General features: G+C 38.2%; 1 protein-coding gene across 10 annotated transcripts in view; it reads right to left on the bottom strand.

The window, feature by feature from the left end:
- The window catches only part of WDPCP (WD repeat containing planar cell polarity effector), a 149,999-nt gene that overhangs the window by 92,719 nt on the left and 38,137 nt on the right, over nt 1-19,143 (bottom strand). For 7 of the 10 annotated variants that reach the window (XM_063391596.1, XM_063391594.1, XM_063391595.1 and 4 more), the window contains 5 exons: nt 10,502-10,588; nt 9,140-9,184; nt 8,806-8,856; nt 5,960-6,030; nt 5,650-5,709 (listed from right to left, as the gene is read on the bottom strand). In XM_063391596.1, the coding sequence (XP_063247666.1) occupies nt 5,650-5,709; nt 5,960-6,030; nt 8,806-8,856; nt 9,140-9,184; nt 10,502-10,562 (288 nt within the window). In that variant the 5' untranslated portion in view covers nt 10,563-10,588. Of the gene's footprint in view, nt 1-5,649; nt 5,710-5,959; nt 6,031-8,805; nt 8,857-9,139; nt 9,185-10,501; nt 10,589-19,143 lie in introns of those variants that run through there. The other 3 variants (XM_063391598.1, XM_063391601.1, XM_063391602.1) reach the window with 3 other exon arrangements.

The raw sequence follows: 19,143 nt of genomic DNA, 5'->3' as shown, positions 1-19,143 counted from the left end.
CTTTTTAAAGAGAACAGGGCAGTGGTGGAGTCACCACCCCTGGAGGTATTAAAGATTTGTAGATGTAGAACTTAAGGGCAGGTTTCAGTCATGAGCTTTGGAGCATTAGGTTAACAACTGGACTCACTCTTTAAGGGTCTTCTCAACTCTAAATGATTCTATGATTCTGTGCCATCTTTCATCAAAAATATTCCGTAAAAGAGAAAACATTTATGTGCTCAAATCGAAATCACTACTTCAATTTGCTAAACACTGTGTACTCTGTGCAAAGATTGCTCCACGGTGATAAGATTTAGGTGCTGTTACACATTATTTTGCCTAGTTAAGCTCAGATTTTGGTGGATGGGAACAGTCCAGTCACAAGCACGAATGAATATAAAGCAAAGAGGGAAGATTGCAAACTTGGCTTGAACACAGATACACAGAACTCCAAAGGGAACATCCCATCACTGCTAAGGAATAAAAACCAGTGTAAGAAGCATTATTTACACAAGACACTACATCATTCCATCTAACAGATATTAAATTAGGGAAAGAAATTCACACTGATGAAACACATCATAAATTTTTCAGATTGAAGTACTGTGATGGGAAAAATAAAATCAGGAGAGCTATCTCCAGAGCTTAAAAAGTCACAAGGTGTTCCTAAACAAAATATGAAAGCATGATTTCATTCCTATTGGAAGAATAAAGCAGAGTACTTGAATGTAGTCTGAGCCAAATATTTGGGCACCTGGTTATTCTACACACTGGGAAGAAGGGCCACTTAATATCTCTGTTACTGAGGATTTGAATGTGAAGACCTTGATAGAAAGGATTATGTATTTTATATGACAAAAATTATCCTCCACTGAGCAAGAAAGGCATAAGCAGCAGAGGATACCCAGGGGAAGACTTAGCCCTTCCCTTCCCTGATAGCAAAGTGCTCCAATCTGTATTTGAGATGGTTTTTATTGAGCACAGGACATAAGTACAGGTTCATGACTTATGCACTTTAGTACAACTTAAGCATCTACTTAAGTGGATCCCTTTATCCTCAGAAGCCTGAGCCCTTGACTCCTCGTTCACGCAGCTCAGCTGCTTATCAGCCCTTCTACCTAAAAAGATACCTGTGGAGCAAAGCCAGGATTTGCTTCTATCTGATTAAAATTGGAAGAGAAGGAAAATATGCCTGTAAAAAATATTGCTGCAAACTGTTTTCCCTTAGAGAGCCCAACTGACAAAGGAATATGCAAAAGGAGAAGAGAATTGCAAAGCACTTCTTGTTCAAGCAGGTTCCCAGGGTTTTTCCCCACCTCTTCATTCCAGATTGCTTTCTTAGCCACCCCACCGTAATTACTGTGTTGCATGCCTTATTACAGATGAAGTTATTGTTGTTACATGTTACTGTTTCACAATAATCAATGCATTTGTACCTCTAGCTCCAAATATCTGAAACCACACAGCACATTACTGGTTGTGATCAAAAGCAACCAAAAGAATTTAATATGAGGAAAGTGTTCCTCTTAGTAATTGGGGATGGGTGCTGGCTTCTCATGTATTCTAGACAGAATGTCTTGGGTTTGACATCAAATGTGCTCTGTCACCACGTGTCTTGCTAAATCAGTTTGCTAGTGGGCCTTGTAGGTGATAGAACAAGCAAGAAAATATTGCTGTGGCTCTCAATTCAGAATCCAGTTCTAAGTGTGTCGACGATGGCAACAGAAAAGCTATTTATTTATCTATTCAATTTACACATACGTAAATTGCAACACAAATACAACTAAATGAAATCAAAACAATTTAGCAAAAGGTACATAAATCTTTCTCATTAGCAGGTAACAGATATGATTCATAGCTAGTGCTTGGCTTTTATACAATAAACTATATAACAATGTTGGTATGTGTTCAATTCAACATCATAATGCAAATGTAAAACTAAAAAACGTTTGGAAATCAAAATGTTTCAGCTAGATCTCATTTATTTTTACTGCTTTATGTTGTAAAGCCAAACCTTAACCAATGGCATCATTTCATAGGATGATTTCATGATTTTGTGGCAAAACTTAAAAGCATTCCAAAGAATTAGAGAAAGAGACCAAGACAAGAAGCAGACAGAGTTGAGCTGAGTAAACTTAACAATACTGATAAAATTATTTCCTTAGGTTATTACTCCTTGGCAGGGAAAGCTGAGGAGTACAGTGGCATCTTATTGTAAAGACTTCTTGTCTTTTTCCTGTCATCCTTCTTTTAAGGTCTATTTATTTTCCTTTGACATCAGCTAACTGAAGATTACAGGATTATTTCAGCAACTCAACACAGGTCATTGAAGTTGGGGGTCAGAAGTTCCATACAGAAATGGTGTGGGTTCAGATCCTATTGGAAGAGAGCTAAAGAGAAGACCTCAGTCCTTTAGGACTCAACTAAGCTGTTTTAAATATGAGAGCAAGCTCCTTGACAAAAATCCCTGTACTGTCTAGGTTATGTTTACATGAACTGGCACATCATCTATTTCAGAAGCTCTAAGCAGTGAGGGAATGTATACTACTCAGGACTGCAAAAATTGGGGTTTTTTTGGCAATGGACAAGGAAGTAAATATGAAACTTCTAATGCATTGACTCCTAAAAAAAAAAAAAAAAAGGAATAAGATGAATTTTGATGCGTAAAATGAAATATTAACAAAGGTAGAAAACCAGGCCAGCATTTATGGTCATTCTAGGCAAACTCATATAGAAAAGCTAACTTTGAGAAATACACTCATGCAATGGACAGGATAATCTGCAGGCAAAACAACTGGATTTCTCACTGGGGCAGATGCATGAAGCCTGATTGGCCATTTGCACACAAACAGTTGACATGACAGCATGCTTATTTTTAGCAGATGCATGTTTAAAATTATAGCCCCCAATTTTTGCCTGTGGGCCACTTCCAAGATGGAACTGCTGGAGGAAGAGTGAGTCTACCCTTTAGGCATTAAGAATAGTGGTATATTTAGGCTACAGGAGGCACACTGGCAGCAGCCCTGTGCTTGTTTTACACAAAATCTGAGGGAAATGATACTACTCTTAAAGGATAGTCTGGTTTTCATTGCATCACCTTTCAGTTCTCTTTCCATTTGTCTCACTCAAGGTACAGCAGCCACTGAGTTTTGAGTTTCTATTGTTATTACAATAGAGGGAACTGCTCCTGGTTCAGCTACAGATATGGCAGATTCAAATATAAATAACATTTAATAAAAAATGGGAAAATGTGGCTGTTGAGTTAAACATTTTAATTTCTATGAAGAAGTTTATTTGACATTGTGTTGCTACTAAAGACAAAGGAAAAATAGATGCTATAATTAAAACCATATGCTCAAATTTAGCCATAAACATTGAAATTATGAAGATCAGGGTAATTTCCTACACGTTCTTCAAGCTGTTTGACACATTGCTTTAAGTCTCCAAAATTGATGCAAATATGGACTTTTCCCACCAGCTCTGGTACTCAACCAAAAAAGGCTGTGAATACAGCAAGTGTTATGCCACAGATGACACCACTGCGTGGTAAGCACTGTCTGCTGAAACAGTTAATTAGTATTCTACTGAGAATTAAAAAAATTAATATACAACATCTTCTCCAGAAGCTTCAGAACTTCTGCATCAAAGAGGGACAGACCAATTATTGCTGCCAAATGCTCCAAGACAGATGAGCAGCAGAAAAACAAACCATCTGACATCAAAATTGATAGAAGCCAGCTTTTTTGTTCTAGACTCTTCCAAATGATTAATTTTTCTCCATTTCATTTTCATTTGTTGGAGGTCTTTTATTTTCAGGAAGACAGAAAGTGGAATAACGCAATTGTTTTGGCAAAACATTTGAACCCTTGTTGGAGATTTCAATAATCAGTCACTATTAAACAAAAAATGTTTTGTTTTGTGATTGAGAAACCAAAAGCAAAATTTAAGGACAGAGAAATGACTATGATTTTTATCTATAACTTTCACTCTGGTTATGTTCTAACCTATACCATCACTTTTACTCTGGCCTTAGAAGCCATCTGAAAAAAATACCCCAAATACTCAATTTATTAAACTACCCCTTTACATGGTTCAATACCTAATATACTAAGATGAAAACACCCATCCCTTTTCTTTCCCATCTTGTAGAAGAAATAAGTTAAATTGTATTTGTCTCATTCATGTTGATGTAAGCCTGAAATAACTTAGAGGATGTGAAGTCAAAAAGTACAGAAGAGTTTAACAGAGCTGATAGTCAGCCAAAGGTGTTATATTGTAAAGGCAGGACAATTTTAAAGGCAAGAACTTTGCTTTTCCAAAGTCTGCATTGTACACACTGCAGGTGGATGCTGATCAATAGGAGGGAAGGAAAATGGTAAAGGGAGAATGGACAAGGAAAGCAAATGAAGAGACAGCAAACTGGGATGCAAATGAATGCACTCGCAGCTAATTGACTTGGTATTTCTTAACCAAATTCCTTCCCTAATCAGAACAATAATAATAGGAAAAAATGATTCCCCCAAATTAGCAATTAATATTTAAATCAGCTCTAGAAGATTAACATTCACAGATGTATACTATGCAATTTGTATGTGAATGATACACATTTACTAGCAGCAAGATCTGATAGGCAAATGTAGCTTAGACAATCATATTTTTATTATTGATGTGAAAAGACTACATACCATTTGCCATGTCAAGCATTTAAAATTTTTGCTATTCTTAAAGGCATTTCTGGAATTTTAGCTGTACAGTGTTTGGATATTTAACAATCATTCTGCTGACATACGTTTGGAACTACTTGAATAGAAGAAAAAATTATCAGTCTGAAAAAGCATAAAAGTTAGAAGACAAAGTTCCTTTTTTGAGATAGTAATACTGACAAATATTCCCCATGCCAAAGCAGTTTCAAATATGATACGTTTCCTCATGAAGGTTGCACAAACATTTAAATTTCACTACATATGGTTTTCAGAAGAAGTATGTGATTATGGAGCATTTCACGTTCAGCTCTCCTCCCTGCCCTAAGTTCTGTCTTAGTGAGGATGTGAAAAAGGATTTCTTGTACACAAAATGTGGAGCTCATATAGCCACGAACATAATTATATGTATGCCACATGTCACAATATCTTTTATTCCATAACTTGATTAATGACCTAGTTGATTTAGTTATAACTTCCTTTCCATATTACACAAGCATAAAGAAAAAAGATTTGTGACAGATATATAGATAAAGACATAAAAATAATGTAACACAGATTCCAGACCTGTCTATGTATTTCAATAAATAGGTGCTCCCTCACCCTTTTGTTCTGAGGTACAGGGTATTTTCAGTTTCCCCAAACAATAATAGCAATAATAACAATAACAATAATTAACAGTAATAATAGTAATCATCATCACCATCATCATCATCATCTCACAGAATCAGGGCCTTTTAATGTAATTTCTCTGCATTGATAAACCCCAGGCTTTTTATTTGAAGCCTGTTTTTCACTGTAGAAACATAAATAAACCAAATTTACTTAAGATACTAAAAACTATTTCTTATAATATTAAAAAAACTCCATTGATTTTCTGTGTTAACATTTTAACACCATTGCTCCCATCACTGAATGGCTGCTCAGCACCAGCAACAGAACACTGCAAGACCTTTTGCTGACACTGTACCTGACAGGTATGTTTGTTCTTCCATTTGCTCAGCACACACGGACTGCTCTGCATTAAGTCCTGGAGGACAACAGAAAACAGAGAGTGGAGTTGGCAGCACACATTGTCACTATCAGTTAACAGACTTCTGATTTTCCAGTTTACAGATGAAAAATGCCACACAAAGATGCAGCTGTTTCAGAAGAGCCCACCAGACAAAAGCACATTTATCATCACTGGGAGAGCTGGATCTTTATGAAAATTAAAGCTGTTGAAAGAGGTTTGAAAACCAGATTAGATGTTGCTGTGCTTGAACCTCTCTGAACCATACCTCCACCTCCTTGAGTGCATCTCGCAGTTTGTCCGGGCGCTTGGTTTTCAGGATCCAAGGATAATCTCGAGCTGCCAAGTAAAAGTGAGGGGAAAAATGTAAAGGTGATAGAGAAATGCAGATATATAAGTGACTGAATAGACATACATGTATGTGTGTGTGCAAACATAATTTGTATACGTCATTTTAAAAAGTTCTAAGAGTTGAACTTCCTTTTCTGTGGAAACCCAAGATTTCTAGGAGTTACCTTACATGTAGCAACTCACCTAGAGCTGGAGGGAAATGTCCATGGTTTCTATTGTCAAAGGATCTGTTTTTGGAAGGCTCAATCATAGGAACAGTTGGCATGTTCTCTCCACAAGGACCATAATTTCCCCATGGCAATTGTGTGCAAAGCTTACCCAGCTGCTAGGCACTTAGAGTGAAAAAGGATCTCCTGTTCAGTATATTAACTCAGTTTCAAATTTCAAGCATCCTAAACAGATTCTATTATTCTGAACTAACATTTCATTGCCTAATTTCAAAAAGCAGGCACTAACATGTCTGCAAAACATACATGCATGTATATATGCATATACAAAAGTATTAACAACAGGCAAATGTGAATGCCGTAACTTATGGAGTCTAGTTATTTATAGGATGTTCTTGAAAATTTAGTCTCAGGAATCTGCCAAGTCAAGCAAAGAAGAAACTGCATGACTGCTGAAGTCCTTTAACGAATTTATTAGTGTTCAGCACACTATTGTGAAAATTCTGGCCTAATACATTAATTTTAGCAATCAGGAGGCAAAGCTTCCCCTGGAGTTGCCAGTAATTGGCTTGTTTCATGGCTGAGAATCAGGCTCTAACAACTTGTGAAGTTTCTTCATTTAAAAGTGAGCAGTTTTCTGTTCATAAGTGTACCAAAAAAAAAAAAAATAAAGGAAACTAGAACACATTGTTTATAATCTATTCCTATTTAAAGGAAACCCGATGAAAAGTTTTGAGCTCCAAGCTGTCAGTTTGTATGCCAGCTTCCAGACTGAATGACTTAGCAGTTATGCCTAAACCTCCCTGCAAAAAGGAGCTCACAATAGAAGTGCTATACAGTGAAAAAAATGAAGGATTTCATATATCAACAAAAGAGGACACCAGCATACAACTTCTCTTTGTGTTTCATTGGACTGAAGCCAGCGTTGGTGGAACTGTTATGATAATATTAATTAGGCATGTAAGATCACATTTTCAATGGGTGCCTTCATAAATACTGGAATATTTATCCACATATGCAAAATGGGCAATTGCCTGTACAGATACCAAACTATCTGTACAAAGTTCTTCCCAGTGCTCCTCTTTCCAAAATGTGCTGTGCAGGCTTTGTGCAGGGGGCATCCCTGCATTCCCAGGGGCAAGGGGCAGCAGCTTGGGCTCCTTTTGCCTGTCACGTGTGTAAAAGGCACCTCTGGGGGGTTTACCTGGGCCTGCTCCTCCTTTCACACATGCAGCCCTGTGGGATAACACTACCCTGAGCACAAGGGATGCAAACCTGGGAGGCTCCTCCCTGCCTGGGAGCCTCCCTCACCTCCCCAGAGCCTGGATCCCGTCCAAGAGGAGGGTGGATGCCTTCTGATAACAGGCCAGCTGTTAAAACCAGGTGGGGCAGTGTTTCTTATTTCTTCCACCACTGTCCACCCTTGGGAGATATCTTCTGTTAATGGGCCATTAAGGCTCACCAGTGACATGACACATTACATCATCCCACTGTGAGATGCTCCACCCATTGGGGAGGAGCCAACCATTCCCTACCCAGGTAAAAATAGAGATGCAGAGACCCCAGGCATCCTTTTTTCCACTGGATTGCCAGAAGACGATCAGACTCATCTCACCACCACTGAACCCTGTCTACAAGATCATCTCTACTGCAACATTACCACATCTGTCACTCTAAGAAGACTTATTTAGACTGCTTCAAACAGCCTGCCCACACAGCATCCTCTGCGCTGGGTGTGGATTTGCCACATGGCTGCACCTTCACATCCATCCCCAGTGGAGCTTCAGCCTGCTCCAAACACACAGTGATGGGAAGAACTAATCCTTCCAGAACACATTTTGCCTTCATATGCATGCACAGTTCCATGGGAATTTTCATTTGGGTAAGCTAACAGCATAGGCATTGCTTTGTGACGTCTAAAAAAAATCAATTAGGTTTTTCAGAGTTGCCATGTAATAATGTTTGAACATTAATGATTGCTCTGAGCAATGCAGGAGTTGTAAAACTTGAGCTAAAGAAAAGTTGTACTAATATAAAAATCTTTAACTGTCAATACTGCTGCTGTGTGATGGCACAAATTGAAACTGCTTTTAACCAGGTAATGCAGGGACAGTGTAAATGTTTCCAAGCTAAAATCATTCTATGAAAGCAGCTGATTATTAGTCTGGAATTTAATTTCGGCTGAAAGTATTTTAGTTACAGTTTCCAGTTTTAAGACAGTTGGTGTTGCAAGTCAAGAGATGATTGGGAAAATGTTTATTGCTCATCTGCTAAGTAAATTTCATTAGGAAAAATCTGGATTATTTTTGTGATTCCTTTTGACAACGGACTTGAAAAGCAAGTCACTACCATGCTTAGTGACAGCACAAAAAAACCCACAAAAATAAAACAGATTGCAAATATACCAGGAAGGAATAATTATAAATTTTCAATTGTTTTATGCTGTGTAGTTCTGTGATCATCAGTCTTAGATGACATGTGCAGAAAGCTACATTGGAAGCAGTCTGAGGTTATTTTAATACTCTTCCAGGGGCATAACCAATCCAAATTTGCTATTTGATCTTACTGTAAGAAGAAACTCAGAAAATATCCTTACATTCTGCTAGCTTTTGCTTCTCTTCTAAGTAACTGTGCTTCATCTGTGATGCTAAAGAAAAGAGGATGAAAAGATGAAAATTACATAATGCCTGGTTTTATGTGAATAGTTTTTCCTTTTTTTTTTCTTTCCTTCTGTGGCTTAAAAAGATTTTTAATATTCCTATATTAGTCTGGGGAGAGAAACTTCCTGTGTTTCCTTACTCCATAGAAATACAGTGGTGTACATACTAACAAGAAATTTAAAGCTGCATTTTTAAAAGCAAGCAGTTGGTGTCAAACATTGAGAATCTTGAAGTTTTGTTTAGTTTCAGTTATGGTTATTTATATTTTACCTGGTTCCTTCTTGTCACAGTACTGGTGGATCCCAATGTCTTCATCTGTACAATTAAATGTAAATACATTAAATGGTGAATGTGGCACTGGAAACAGAGCACAACTTAGAAAGCAAGGTTCAGCACCTCAGTTTTTGCCTGCTAAAGCAGTGTTCAGTGTTAAAATACAAGCACAGTATACAGCCTGAATACCATTGGGACTTTCAAGAAGCAGCAGAGAAGGCATGAAGAAGGATGTGACAAGCCCTTCCAAAACACTTAGGGGTGCCATGGCAAACTCCATTGGGCAGGTCCAAGTACAGCACTATGTTGTATTGTTTTAAAATAATTAGTTTGTCACTGTGCCCGTGTCCTTCTAAAGTCAGACAGGCATATTCCATGGGGAGAAACTCCTTCCATGGAAAAAATAAAATATAGGAAGGCACTGAAAAGGCAGGCAGGTTTTATTTCAGGACATCATCCTCCCTTCTGCCTCAGAATTTTTGAATGAGGCACTTAGGCAATGCATAAATGGAAGCAAGAAGGTCAAAAGTGGGAAACAGGCACAGTGCTCCACAGCAGAGCTTTAGTTACAATAAATCACAACTGTGTTTCCACTTAAAACATCAGAGTTTTCTTTGAAATACAGCTTTTGAGATTTGGCTGTTACTGTTGTCATAGAACAGTTCTCACACAAATATGGGATGTCAAGACACACTGAATCAATATTTGAGTAATAAAATTCAGCTGAATATCAATTAATTATTCAAAATAATATTCCAATAGACTTATTTTATTGTATAATTGACATGATGTGTCATAAATGATTTTTTTATATGGTCCAATTGTAAACCAGTGGGTTTTTCTAGAACTATATTTTAGGAACAACAAGGCAAGATGAATTAAGATAATTTATACATGGCTAGGAATTAGTCATATGTCTTTTGGAACAATCAATTCATAAGACAAATGTCTCCTTGTAAGTATGAAATTTCAAGGAATCATGGAAAATACCCAGAACATGCAGTAGTCCTTTATTTTCATATTGAGTACAAATCCCAATGCCTCTGCAGTTCACTTGACTGGTGGATCAGTCACCCAAACCACTCATTAAACTGAAGCTCACAGTCAAGCAGGCCACAGCTTCCTAAGAAGGGAAATGCATCCAATCAAATCTAATCTTAATATTTTTGGCTTGAAAGGATGCTCCAGTTCCATGACAAAAAAAGCAAAGAAGCTGACCAGATTCAAACACCATATTGCTGCTAATTTTCTTTCTCCTAAGTATAAAACCCACTTCATTCAGGTATTCAGGATTTCATATTAGTTTAATATCCATCAACAAGCTTTGATGATTTGTTTTAGTAACAGGAAACAGCTCACCTCTAATATGTAGGTTGGTCTTCAAGGACCACAGGAACATCTCAGTCAGGCAGAAGGACATCTGTGGTGATACGTGGAGCCTTAGCCCTAGCAAAAGAAGGAAAGGAACTGCCTGAGCCAATTTCTTACTCTCCATCACCAGTGAAAAGGCAAGTATTTTGGAATCTAAGTGCTAGAAGAACCTAGAACTGATGATGACATTTTGTTATAAGTAAGCTGTGAGTTTTAATTACAACTAAAATGAATAATGCATGGGAAAGAATAGTTTAAGTAATGCTGTATGAATACATACACATCAAACACAGAAAGAAAGCAACAATCCTTTAAATGTACAGCTGCTCTCACTACAGCAAATAACTTTGTGCTTGATGCTTCTAATGGACACATTATCATCTATATTTACTGTATGGTTATTACCTTGACACATGCAAAACTCAATCCACTACTTAAATGTGTGGTTTAGATATGAGAATTTGACCTTCAGGCCAAATTTTTGAAACATTGGAAAGTGTCAATATAATCAAGAAATAGTTTTGAACACAGTATTTGCAGGCATTAGTTATAGTGTCAAAACAAATTATGCCTTTCTAAATTAAAAAATGCAAACCACTTAGAATATTTCAATTAGAACTGACAAATCAACAGATGTGAAGCATATAGAACATGTGTTGAAGTATTACGTTATTAAATGCTTGCTAAGTATTTTTTGAACAATCCCTCTGAATATTCCTGGTGCAGGACATGCTGTGTTTCAAAGGAGCATTGGGAATTTTCCTAGACACTGTAACCAGCAGACTCCCCTGAGGGATTTCCTGCAGTGCTGCAGTCATAAATGGGCCACCAGACCAATTAATTTCACTTCTGCTAAATCTGGGGACCCACTGAAAGCTGGAGGTGTTCACACAATGCAGCCATTTAGAACCACTGCCAGTGTGGTACTACACTTAAACTTTTTTTTCTTTTAAAGTAGTATCTTCATTTGGTTCCCGTGAGTGCCATTTAGATAATGAATCAATTTAGATAATAATTGCAGAATTTTTATCATGTAGAGCATCAGACCTTTATGTCAAGGGTGCTACAATGAAAAATACGTGCAAGAATCTCAGGTAGCACCAAGGAAGCTGGGAGACCTGAGGTATTACCACTCAAGCTCAAATTTATGTTTGAAGAACTGCCTAATCCACTGAAATAGCACCAAGTGGAAATAGCATTTTCTTTCCACTGATCCCCAAATGTACAACAAGTCTTGCTGACTTAGTAAATCCCATAGTGCTGTCAAAAAAAAAAAAAAAAACCAAACCCACAAGATCAAAACAGCAAAAACAAACAGAAAAAGCTCACACACAAAAAAGCACACATGCCATGCACCTAGTTAAAGGAATATATACACATCTTAGGTAAGAATGAGGTTTGGAAAAAATGCAGGATTAGGAGCATGGTGATCTCTTGAGCATGAGAACTATTTTTGGTATAAATATAGATAAGAGTAGCCCCTCTTTTACCATGTGGACTAAAGTAAAAGGAGATTGTACGATATAATTTTACCTGCTTTCTCATTTTTTACTATTTACTTACATTAGCAAGTGAAGCAAAACTTGCATTCCCCAGGGCCCATAGATCCTAGATTGGAATCTCTCACTAATAGGAAGTCATCAAATTGAGTGAGCTCCTCAAAATCCTACCATGGCTTGGCTAAAACAAAGCCCACACACCTTCAAGTGGCAGATGATTTGTTCAGCAGGAGAGAAGGTACATCTGCCCCTAAGCAAGGTGACCAGGTGCCCACCAAAGCTGCTCTTTCTCCTCTGATCAGCAGGACAGGAGAGAGAAAATAGAATTAAAGGCTGTGAGGTGAGAGAAGGGCAGGGAGAGATCACTGACTGTCTGCCATCACGGGCAAAACAGGCTTGACTTGGGGAAATCAGTTCAATTTAATACCAGGCAAGATAATGAGAAATAAAATAAAATCTTCCCCCCACTACCAAGATCTTGCTGCACAAACCCAAAACAAAAGATAAGACCGAAGACTTTGGCATGACAGATAATCTAACATAAAATACCTAAATTATTCCAAAGCTCTTGTATGTAGGCTCCAAGGACAGTTCTAGTTGTGTCCTCCTATTGAATATAACACCATCCCATAATGCTTTAATGCTGCTGAGTGCCTTCCCAGCTGACAGATCAGAAAACAATTTCAAGTCCTTTTTTTGTTGTTGTTGTTGCCAGACACATAGAGGGAAATTGCCAAAAATCAGAAGCAAGTTTTCAAATGGGCACTAAATACTCAGTGTCCAAAATGCATACTTTCAAGAAATTTGTCCTCAAAAATGTCGAAAAAAAGAAATTTTGTAAGAAAATGTTAAAAACCCAGGCTTCTAAAGAACACCCTTTCAGTTCCACACTGAATAATGAAGAAGGAGCAAAATTCTCCTTGTACCTAAGAAGGGAGATTTGTCAGTAACTGGAATCTTGAGAGTTTAGATTTTTTCTTCTCCCTTTCTTTGGACTCTGAGCACTCACTAGCCAGCTAATTATTGGAATGCTTGTTACTGTTGTGCCAGTGAAAATGGACAACTGCCCAAAACCACTGTTCCAGTCTAACAAACTCTAAACTGAAATACCTTCTGATTAGTTATGTTCTACAGTAAAAATAAAAAAAAGAGAGAAAATTTGCTTCTGTAACAAAATATGGCATTGTCAAGTCTGAGTACTTTTTTCAGAGGAATTATTCTTTCTTGTTCCCTTCGAAGGAATACATGCCAACTTTCAGAGTTATGCAACTTTATGTCACCATTTCCCACATCATTATATTCCAGCACAATGGGGGTGAGGATGATGACGACAAAATGATCTTTTTGTATTTGAAAAGTGCCTCTCAGAATTGACAATATTCCTTTTACTCCACGAGCTGGGCCCAGTTATTGCAAAGAAGGTAGGTGTGAAAACAGAAAAATTCCTCCCATTGAGCTTTAAGGACTCTATCCCTCCCCCTTTAAGATTGATTAGAATTTGGAAAAATGGGTTGGAATAACTCTCCCATTAAGGTAAAACTGGTTCTTTTTCTGGCTCACACAACATCTACTGTCTGCTTTCACAATGTCACCACAAACAACAGGGATATTTTAGTGGTTGCAAAAGCTTACTGACAAATGGAGATGTTTTGCAATGGTCAGACTGAGCCAGTATCTGCGTGAGGATTGTTTTGTTTAAAAAAAACCTTCAGTTTGGTAACTACTCATACAGAAAAAACTGCCCTGTTACTTTATAACATCAACCAGTGCTGAAGTTGATATCAAGAATCCTCTCTGATGCCTCCAATACAGGTTCTGTCATGACAAATAACTAGAGACCATGCACTGTCTCAGTGGTCTGGGGCACTGGTGCTGCATTTCTTCTCTTTCCACAGTCACCTGGGAGACTGGGGCTCGTGTGAAAGGCAGTACTCAGCTCCCAAGGTGAGAGCATCCCAAAAACACCTCTGAAAACATCCTAGGAGCAACCTAGAGCTAGAGAGGGGGAGATGCTGACTGCAAGAGACCATCTGAATTTGGAAGCTCACATGCCAGAAGCATGGCTCAGTGTGACAACACTCTCCAAAGTGTCCCTAGAAGAGTAAAGCCTGTAGCTGCCATACAGGGCAGCCTGTGATGACCATCTGCCTATCCCATTGAAGGTGGGCCCAGGAACGTGCTCCCAGGAAAATCAGCATCCCTAGTGAAAGAGGGGTAACAAAGGGGGAACTCAAAATCCTGATGTAATTTGGGGCATGCTCCCAGGAGTGGAAGCAAGGTAAAATACCAAGTCAGCCAGGAGCAGGTCCCTCTGTGCCACAGCAAAGTCACAGAACTTTGCAAAGACCACTCAAAATCACAAAACCACTGCTGCAGTGGAATCCTTACGAGCACTGGATGAGGTGCTTTGGACATGGGCTTGGGCAGAGGTTATGGGATAAAATGCCCAAACAAAAGAGAACACTGCACAATCCATTTTCACTACTCACATGCCATCAGATTTTCTTGGCAAATAATACAACACCAGGGAATATTTTATAAAAATTGTCCCAGGCCACCTTTTTGTGTTCTCCTGCTCCATGGAAGTACACAGTCATAGAATATCCTGAGCTGGGAGGGATCCACAAAGATCATCAAAGCCCAACTCCTGGCCCTGCATGATTCTTGAACTCTGGCAGGCTGGTGAGCCTGTCCCAGTGACCAATCACCCTCTGGGCAAAAAACCTTTTCCTGATATCCAACCATCTACCTGCTGTAGATGCCAGAGCAGATCATCCCAATCTCACTTCTGTCTCCTTCCCTCCACCTTGCAAAGGTTAACATTGCTACAGCTCACCCACAATGGCTCATTTTTAACTTAGACACCTAATGTTCAACAAACAAGGTAAGTCATCAAGTCATCCTACAAAACTTCTCTATTTCTGTGAAATAATATTTGGAGTAGAAATCACTGCCTGTTTTTTTTTCCTCTTCGTGACCAATTTGTCCTTCACCAAGGAGAGAAACTCCCTGCAGCAAAAATATGATTCAAAAATTTAGTATTTGACTCTGGAAGTTAAAGTTTAGATTGAACTACCTGCATTAGATCAGCAGCTACTTGCTGCATGTTTTATGTTGATACAACTATTTATTTGTGTAAAACACATAAAAATTTAGACAAACTTTTACATTGTTAGCTACATCAACTTAAAATTGTGCAATTATTCATTTAAAAATAGACCAGTTAAATTTTTTCTCTATCATGTTCTCACAGATAAAAAAATGCAAAATATTCTCCCAATCTTACAAGACAGGCTTCATCCTTTTGTAGCTGTATGAAGCCACAGCCTGTTTGATATATAATTAAACACATACTGAAATAAAGTCAGTAAAATCATGAGAATTTGTAAAACTTCATTTTGTAGTCTGGCATTAAACAGAAACAATTCAGATTCTTCCTTCACAGCTACAAGCTTTTACACCAAGTGTCAGCAGTACAGCAATTACAACAAAATGCTTAATTTAGACACATATATGGATAGTTTTAATTTGGTTTCTTAAGAAATATGCTTAAGTAGGATGCTTATGTCTGTGTGTCTGTCCAACCTTTTAAAGTTTTTAATCCATTGATCTAAATTACCTAGAAGTAACCTGATTTGTTTTCTCACAAAAAAATTTGTCAAAAATATGTAATTCCTGAAAATGCTGACCCAATGTGCAGATGGGCACAAGGAAAGACTCTGTCCAGAACTGAGGAATGTGCAGGGATAGCTCAGGCTCTGACTGCTTTTCTGTAGATCTATCCCAGCTGGATGATCCAGCCAAGTTGTCATCTCTGACTGTGGCCCAAGTGCTTAGAGCAGAGCATGAGATGAGCACATGTGAACAGTCCCTGTGTGGAAATTTGCTAACTACAAATCAATGAGTCCAATAAGGCCTTGGCTCAACGGGCCCATTGGTGAGATCAGCTCTGAAGTTTGAGTCATACCACTTTTAAATTTCACAAAGGATTGGATGCAAAGCTTTGTGGAAATAGCACAATTTTAGTTAGGTTAGAAGTTAAATGGGTGTAAAGATGGCATTCTGATCTACCCTCCCTTCTTCGGATTTCAGGGACAGTAATTCTGTCCCCTATGCAGGACATAAGCTGTTGGGACTGCATTCTTAAATGTTTCATTCATTCAGTTGCAGAAGCTTGGATTTATTTTCTGGCAATCAGAGGTTCCAGTCTCCCTCCTTCACATTGCAGTGGCAAAGCCTGAGGTGCCTGTACATCACTGGAACTGCACCTGGGTTGGAGTTTCCTTTCCAGTGGTTAAACACAGCAGTGAATGCTGGTCTGCCACTCCTGATCAGATGAAAAACACCGTGGCTACACAAAGCAAAAGCCTGACCTGATCAACAAACACAAATTTGAATCAAAGGGGCTATTAAGCCATTCTGGAGTGGCAACTGCAAGCTGGCTTTGGTAGTCCCCACTCTCACACTCTGTTGGCTCCCTGATACCTGCACTCCCCTGCACAAGCAGGCTTGGGCTTCTCTTCCTTTTCCTTCCTTCCCCCTCCCTTTCTCTTGGATGCTTGTTGAGCTCCAACCCCTCACCTTCAGTAATTTCTGTCTGAGCCTAGGCCAGTCCCTTCCCACAATTACTGCCCCTGGCACTGAAACTCCCTGTCTGAGCTCCTGGCTATCTTCAGCAGCACAGTGGGCTTCATTCTCATGTTCATTTACTTCTCCTTTAAACCCCTTTTCCATGGAGGAAAGAACTGTAGATTTTGTAGAGTAAATGAAAATCACATCCCCTGCCACTAAGACCAACCTCTGATTTGAAGAAGTAGAAATACAGGCATGCTTCTATAAATCTATTCAGTGCATGGTAATTCATATTACAATATTGGTTAAAGAATATTTTCAACAAACACAAATAAAAAGTTGATCAATTATCATACAGCTGATTCTCTAGGCAAATATTTACTGCTGCTACTTTTTTTCTCTTCAGACTCTAACAGTTCAGAATATTTTTGCCAAAACACATGAATGAAGCAAATTCCTTTAATTACTCTAACTTCCCCAATCTAAATAGGAAAACTATTTTGTAGATGGGTGAACAACACACAGGAGCACTTTGTATCAAAATACACACTGAAACTTCTATTGTAAGAAAGGCCTAAATGTGGCTTGCAGAATAATCATGGAAAGGAAATACATTATCTGATAACTCAAGAATTCTGGCATGAAAATTATACATTGCAAATTTAGTCCCATATGCTGTAAGGTCATATCATGTTCCATTAAATTATTTTTGTGAGGTTTGTTTTATTGTTTTGTGAATCTGAAAATAATCCTCTTTTCTTGCAATGACAGTTCTATTTACTTAGTTTTCCTACTTCAATATATTTTCATATTTAACTATGCAAATATAACTATTTAACTATACATATAGCTCCTTAAGAACATTAAGATTATTTGACACAAAGTTACTGAAAATCTGTAAATGCTCTAAAAAATGTTCTGTAAAACAGAACAAATATTTAATCTCCAGCTGACATCAATTATTTCTTGCACAATTAATTGGGCAAAAGGGCACGTGGGCCAGAATTCAGAATGGGAATAGCTGGCTTAGACAGCTGTCCAGCTCATCCTCTGAGCTCTGAACTGAAAACTCTGTCTGCTAGCTAGAGGGTGCTGAACTTCAAGGACACGTGCAAAAACACTACAGAAAATCTATCTGGGGTATCTTGTTGCCACCAAATTGATTGTTCATGTGTCAAACCCAAGGCCTAATGTTTGCTGAGTTATCACTCCAGAAGAAGATGAGAGGATCAGAAGCTGAGTTCTGCCCCACTGCCGTGGCTCCTGCCTTCAGAACCACACTTCCAATACTCATTATTGGTCCGCTCTGTCGAAAGACAGCTATTGATTAACAGAACAGATAATGAGATTAACAACGGAGAGGCACTATTAATTTGAGGGAGGTAATGCTATTTGTCAAGAAGACACTTAAGTTTATGTGTCAGCCACACCTCTGACAACCTTAATGAAGCTAAGAACCGTTCTCCAATTGATACTGCAGGCGAGTATTACAATCTATAACAACTCGCAGACGGAGTGGGTGTGAAAAGTTAAGAAGGTCACAGAAAATAGATATAATTGACCTGGGATTTTACTTCACAGTGGGAAAAGTTCATATACACATTTTGATAAAGACCCTGAAGGCCTTTATATAAACCAGATAGTAGATAAGTGATCCGAACTACAGATATCCAGTGCTGACACAACATAAGGCAATTACAGAAGTACTAAATGTCAAGCTGTTTGACGACATTCTTTTAGATAGTGATTGCTGTTGTAAATAACCCAATTTTTCGATACTAAAGGTCAGTAGGTCATAAAATTTTGTAGCAGTGTTTTCTTATCACCAGCCAAAGGAGAAGAAAACAAAATCTCTCTTTTTTTTTTTTTTTTTAACTAAGGAGAAAGAAGGTTGAAGGGCCTGCAAATAACCCAAGCACAGGAAAAGTCCTTGCTCCACTGCCCTACCATTGTTGCAATTGCTGTTTGCAAGGAAGTTTATATTGGCAGCTCTTTAAACTTAGAACAGTAGCCCTCATTGAAAATGAATGATGTAAATGTGTGGGTTTACAGCAGTGCTGCAGACAGCAGATCTAAATTGTTTCTTTCCATTTGTGCCTCTATGCATTGGCATCCTAGCTCATCAGCTGCCTTGCAGCATGGGCTGCCATGAAATAAACAGTGATCAGAACAACAATTAAGTCCAAAGCAATGGGTTAAACCACAGTTCAGCCTGAATTTTAACTACATTTGCACCTAAACAAATAAGATTCTTCTATATTGTTATGCAGTATTTCAGATTTAGCTATTGCACAGCTAGCCAGATGTGTAGAGATGTCAGGTAAACCAAAATACAGCATGAACAACTATTTAGTTTTCCATTTATGAGCTGTACCAACTAACTCCTTGCTGAACTGTACCGCTCTGGCCTTTAACATTTTATACTCTACATGTTCACTGAGTATGAAGAACTTTCTAAAGAACATTGGTAAACACACTGATTTCATTTCTAAATGTTGCAAATTTGCAAGATGCCTTTAAAAAATAGAAATGTATTTCTGAGTATATTGTACAAGTTGA

This window comes from Prinia subflava, chromosome 2 (genome assembly GCF_021018805.1).
Source record: "Prinia subflava isolate CZ2003 ecotype Zambia chromosome 2, Cam_Psub_1.2, whole genome shotgun sequence".
NCBI classification, from domain to species: Eukaryota; Metazoa; Chordata; class Aves; order Passeriformes; family Cisticolidae; genus Prinia; species Prinia subflava.
The sequence above is the reverse complement of the archived record's forward strand: the minus strand, read 5'-3'. Positions and strand labels throughout refer to the sequence as shown.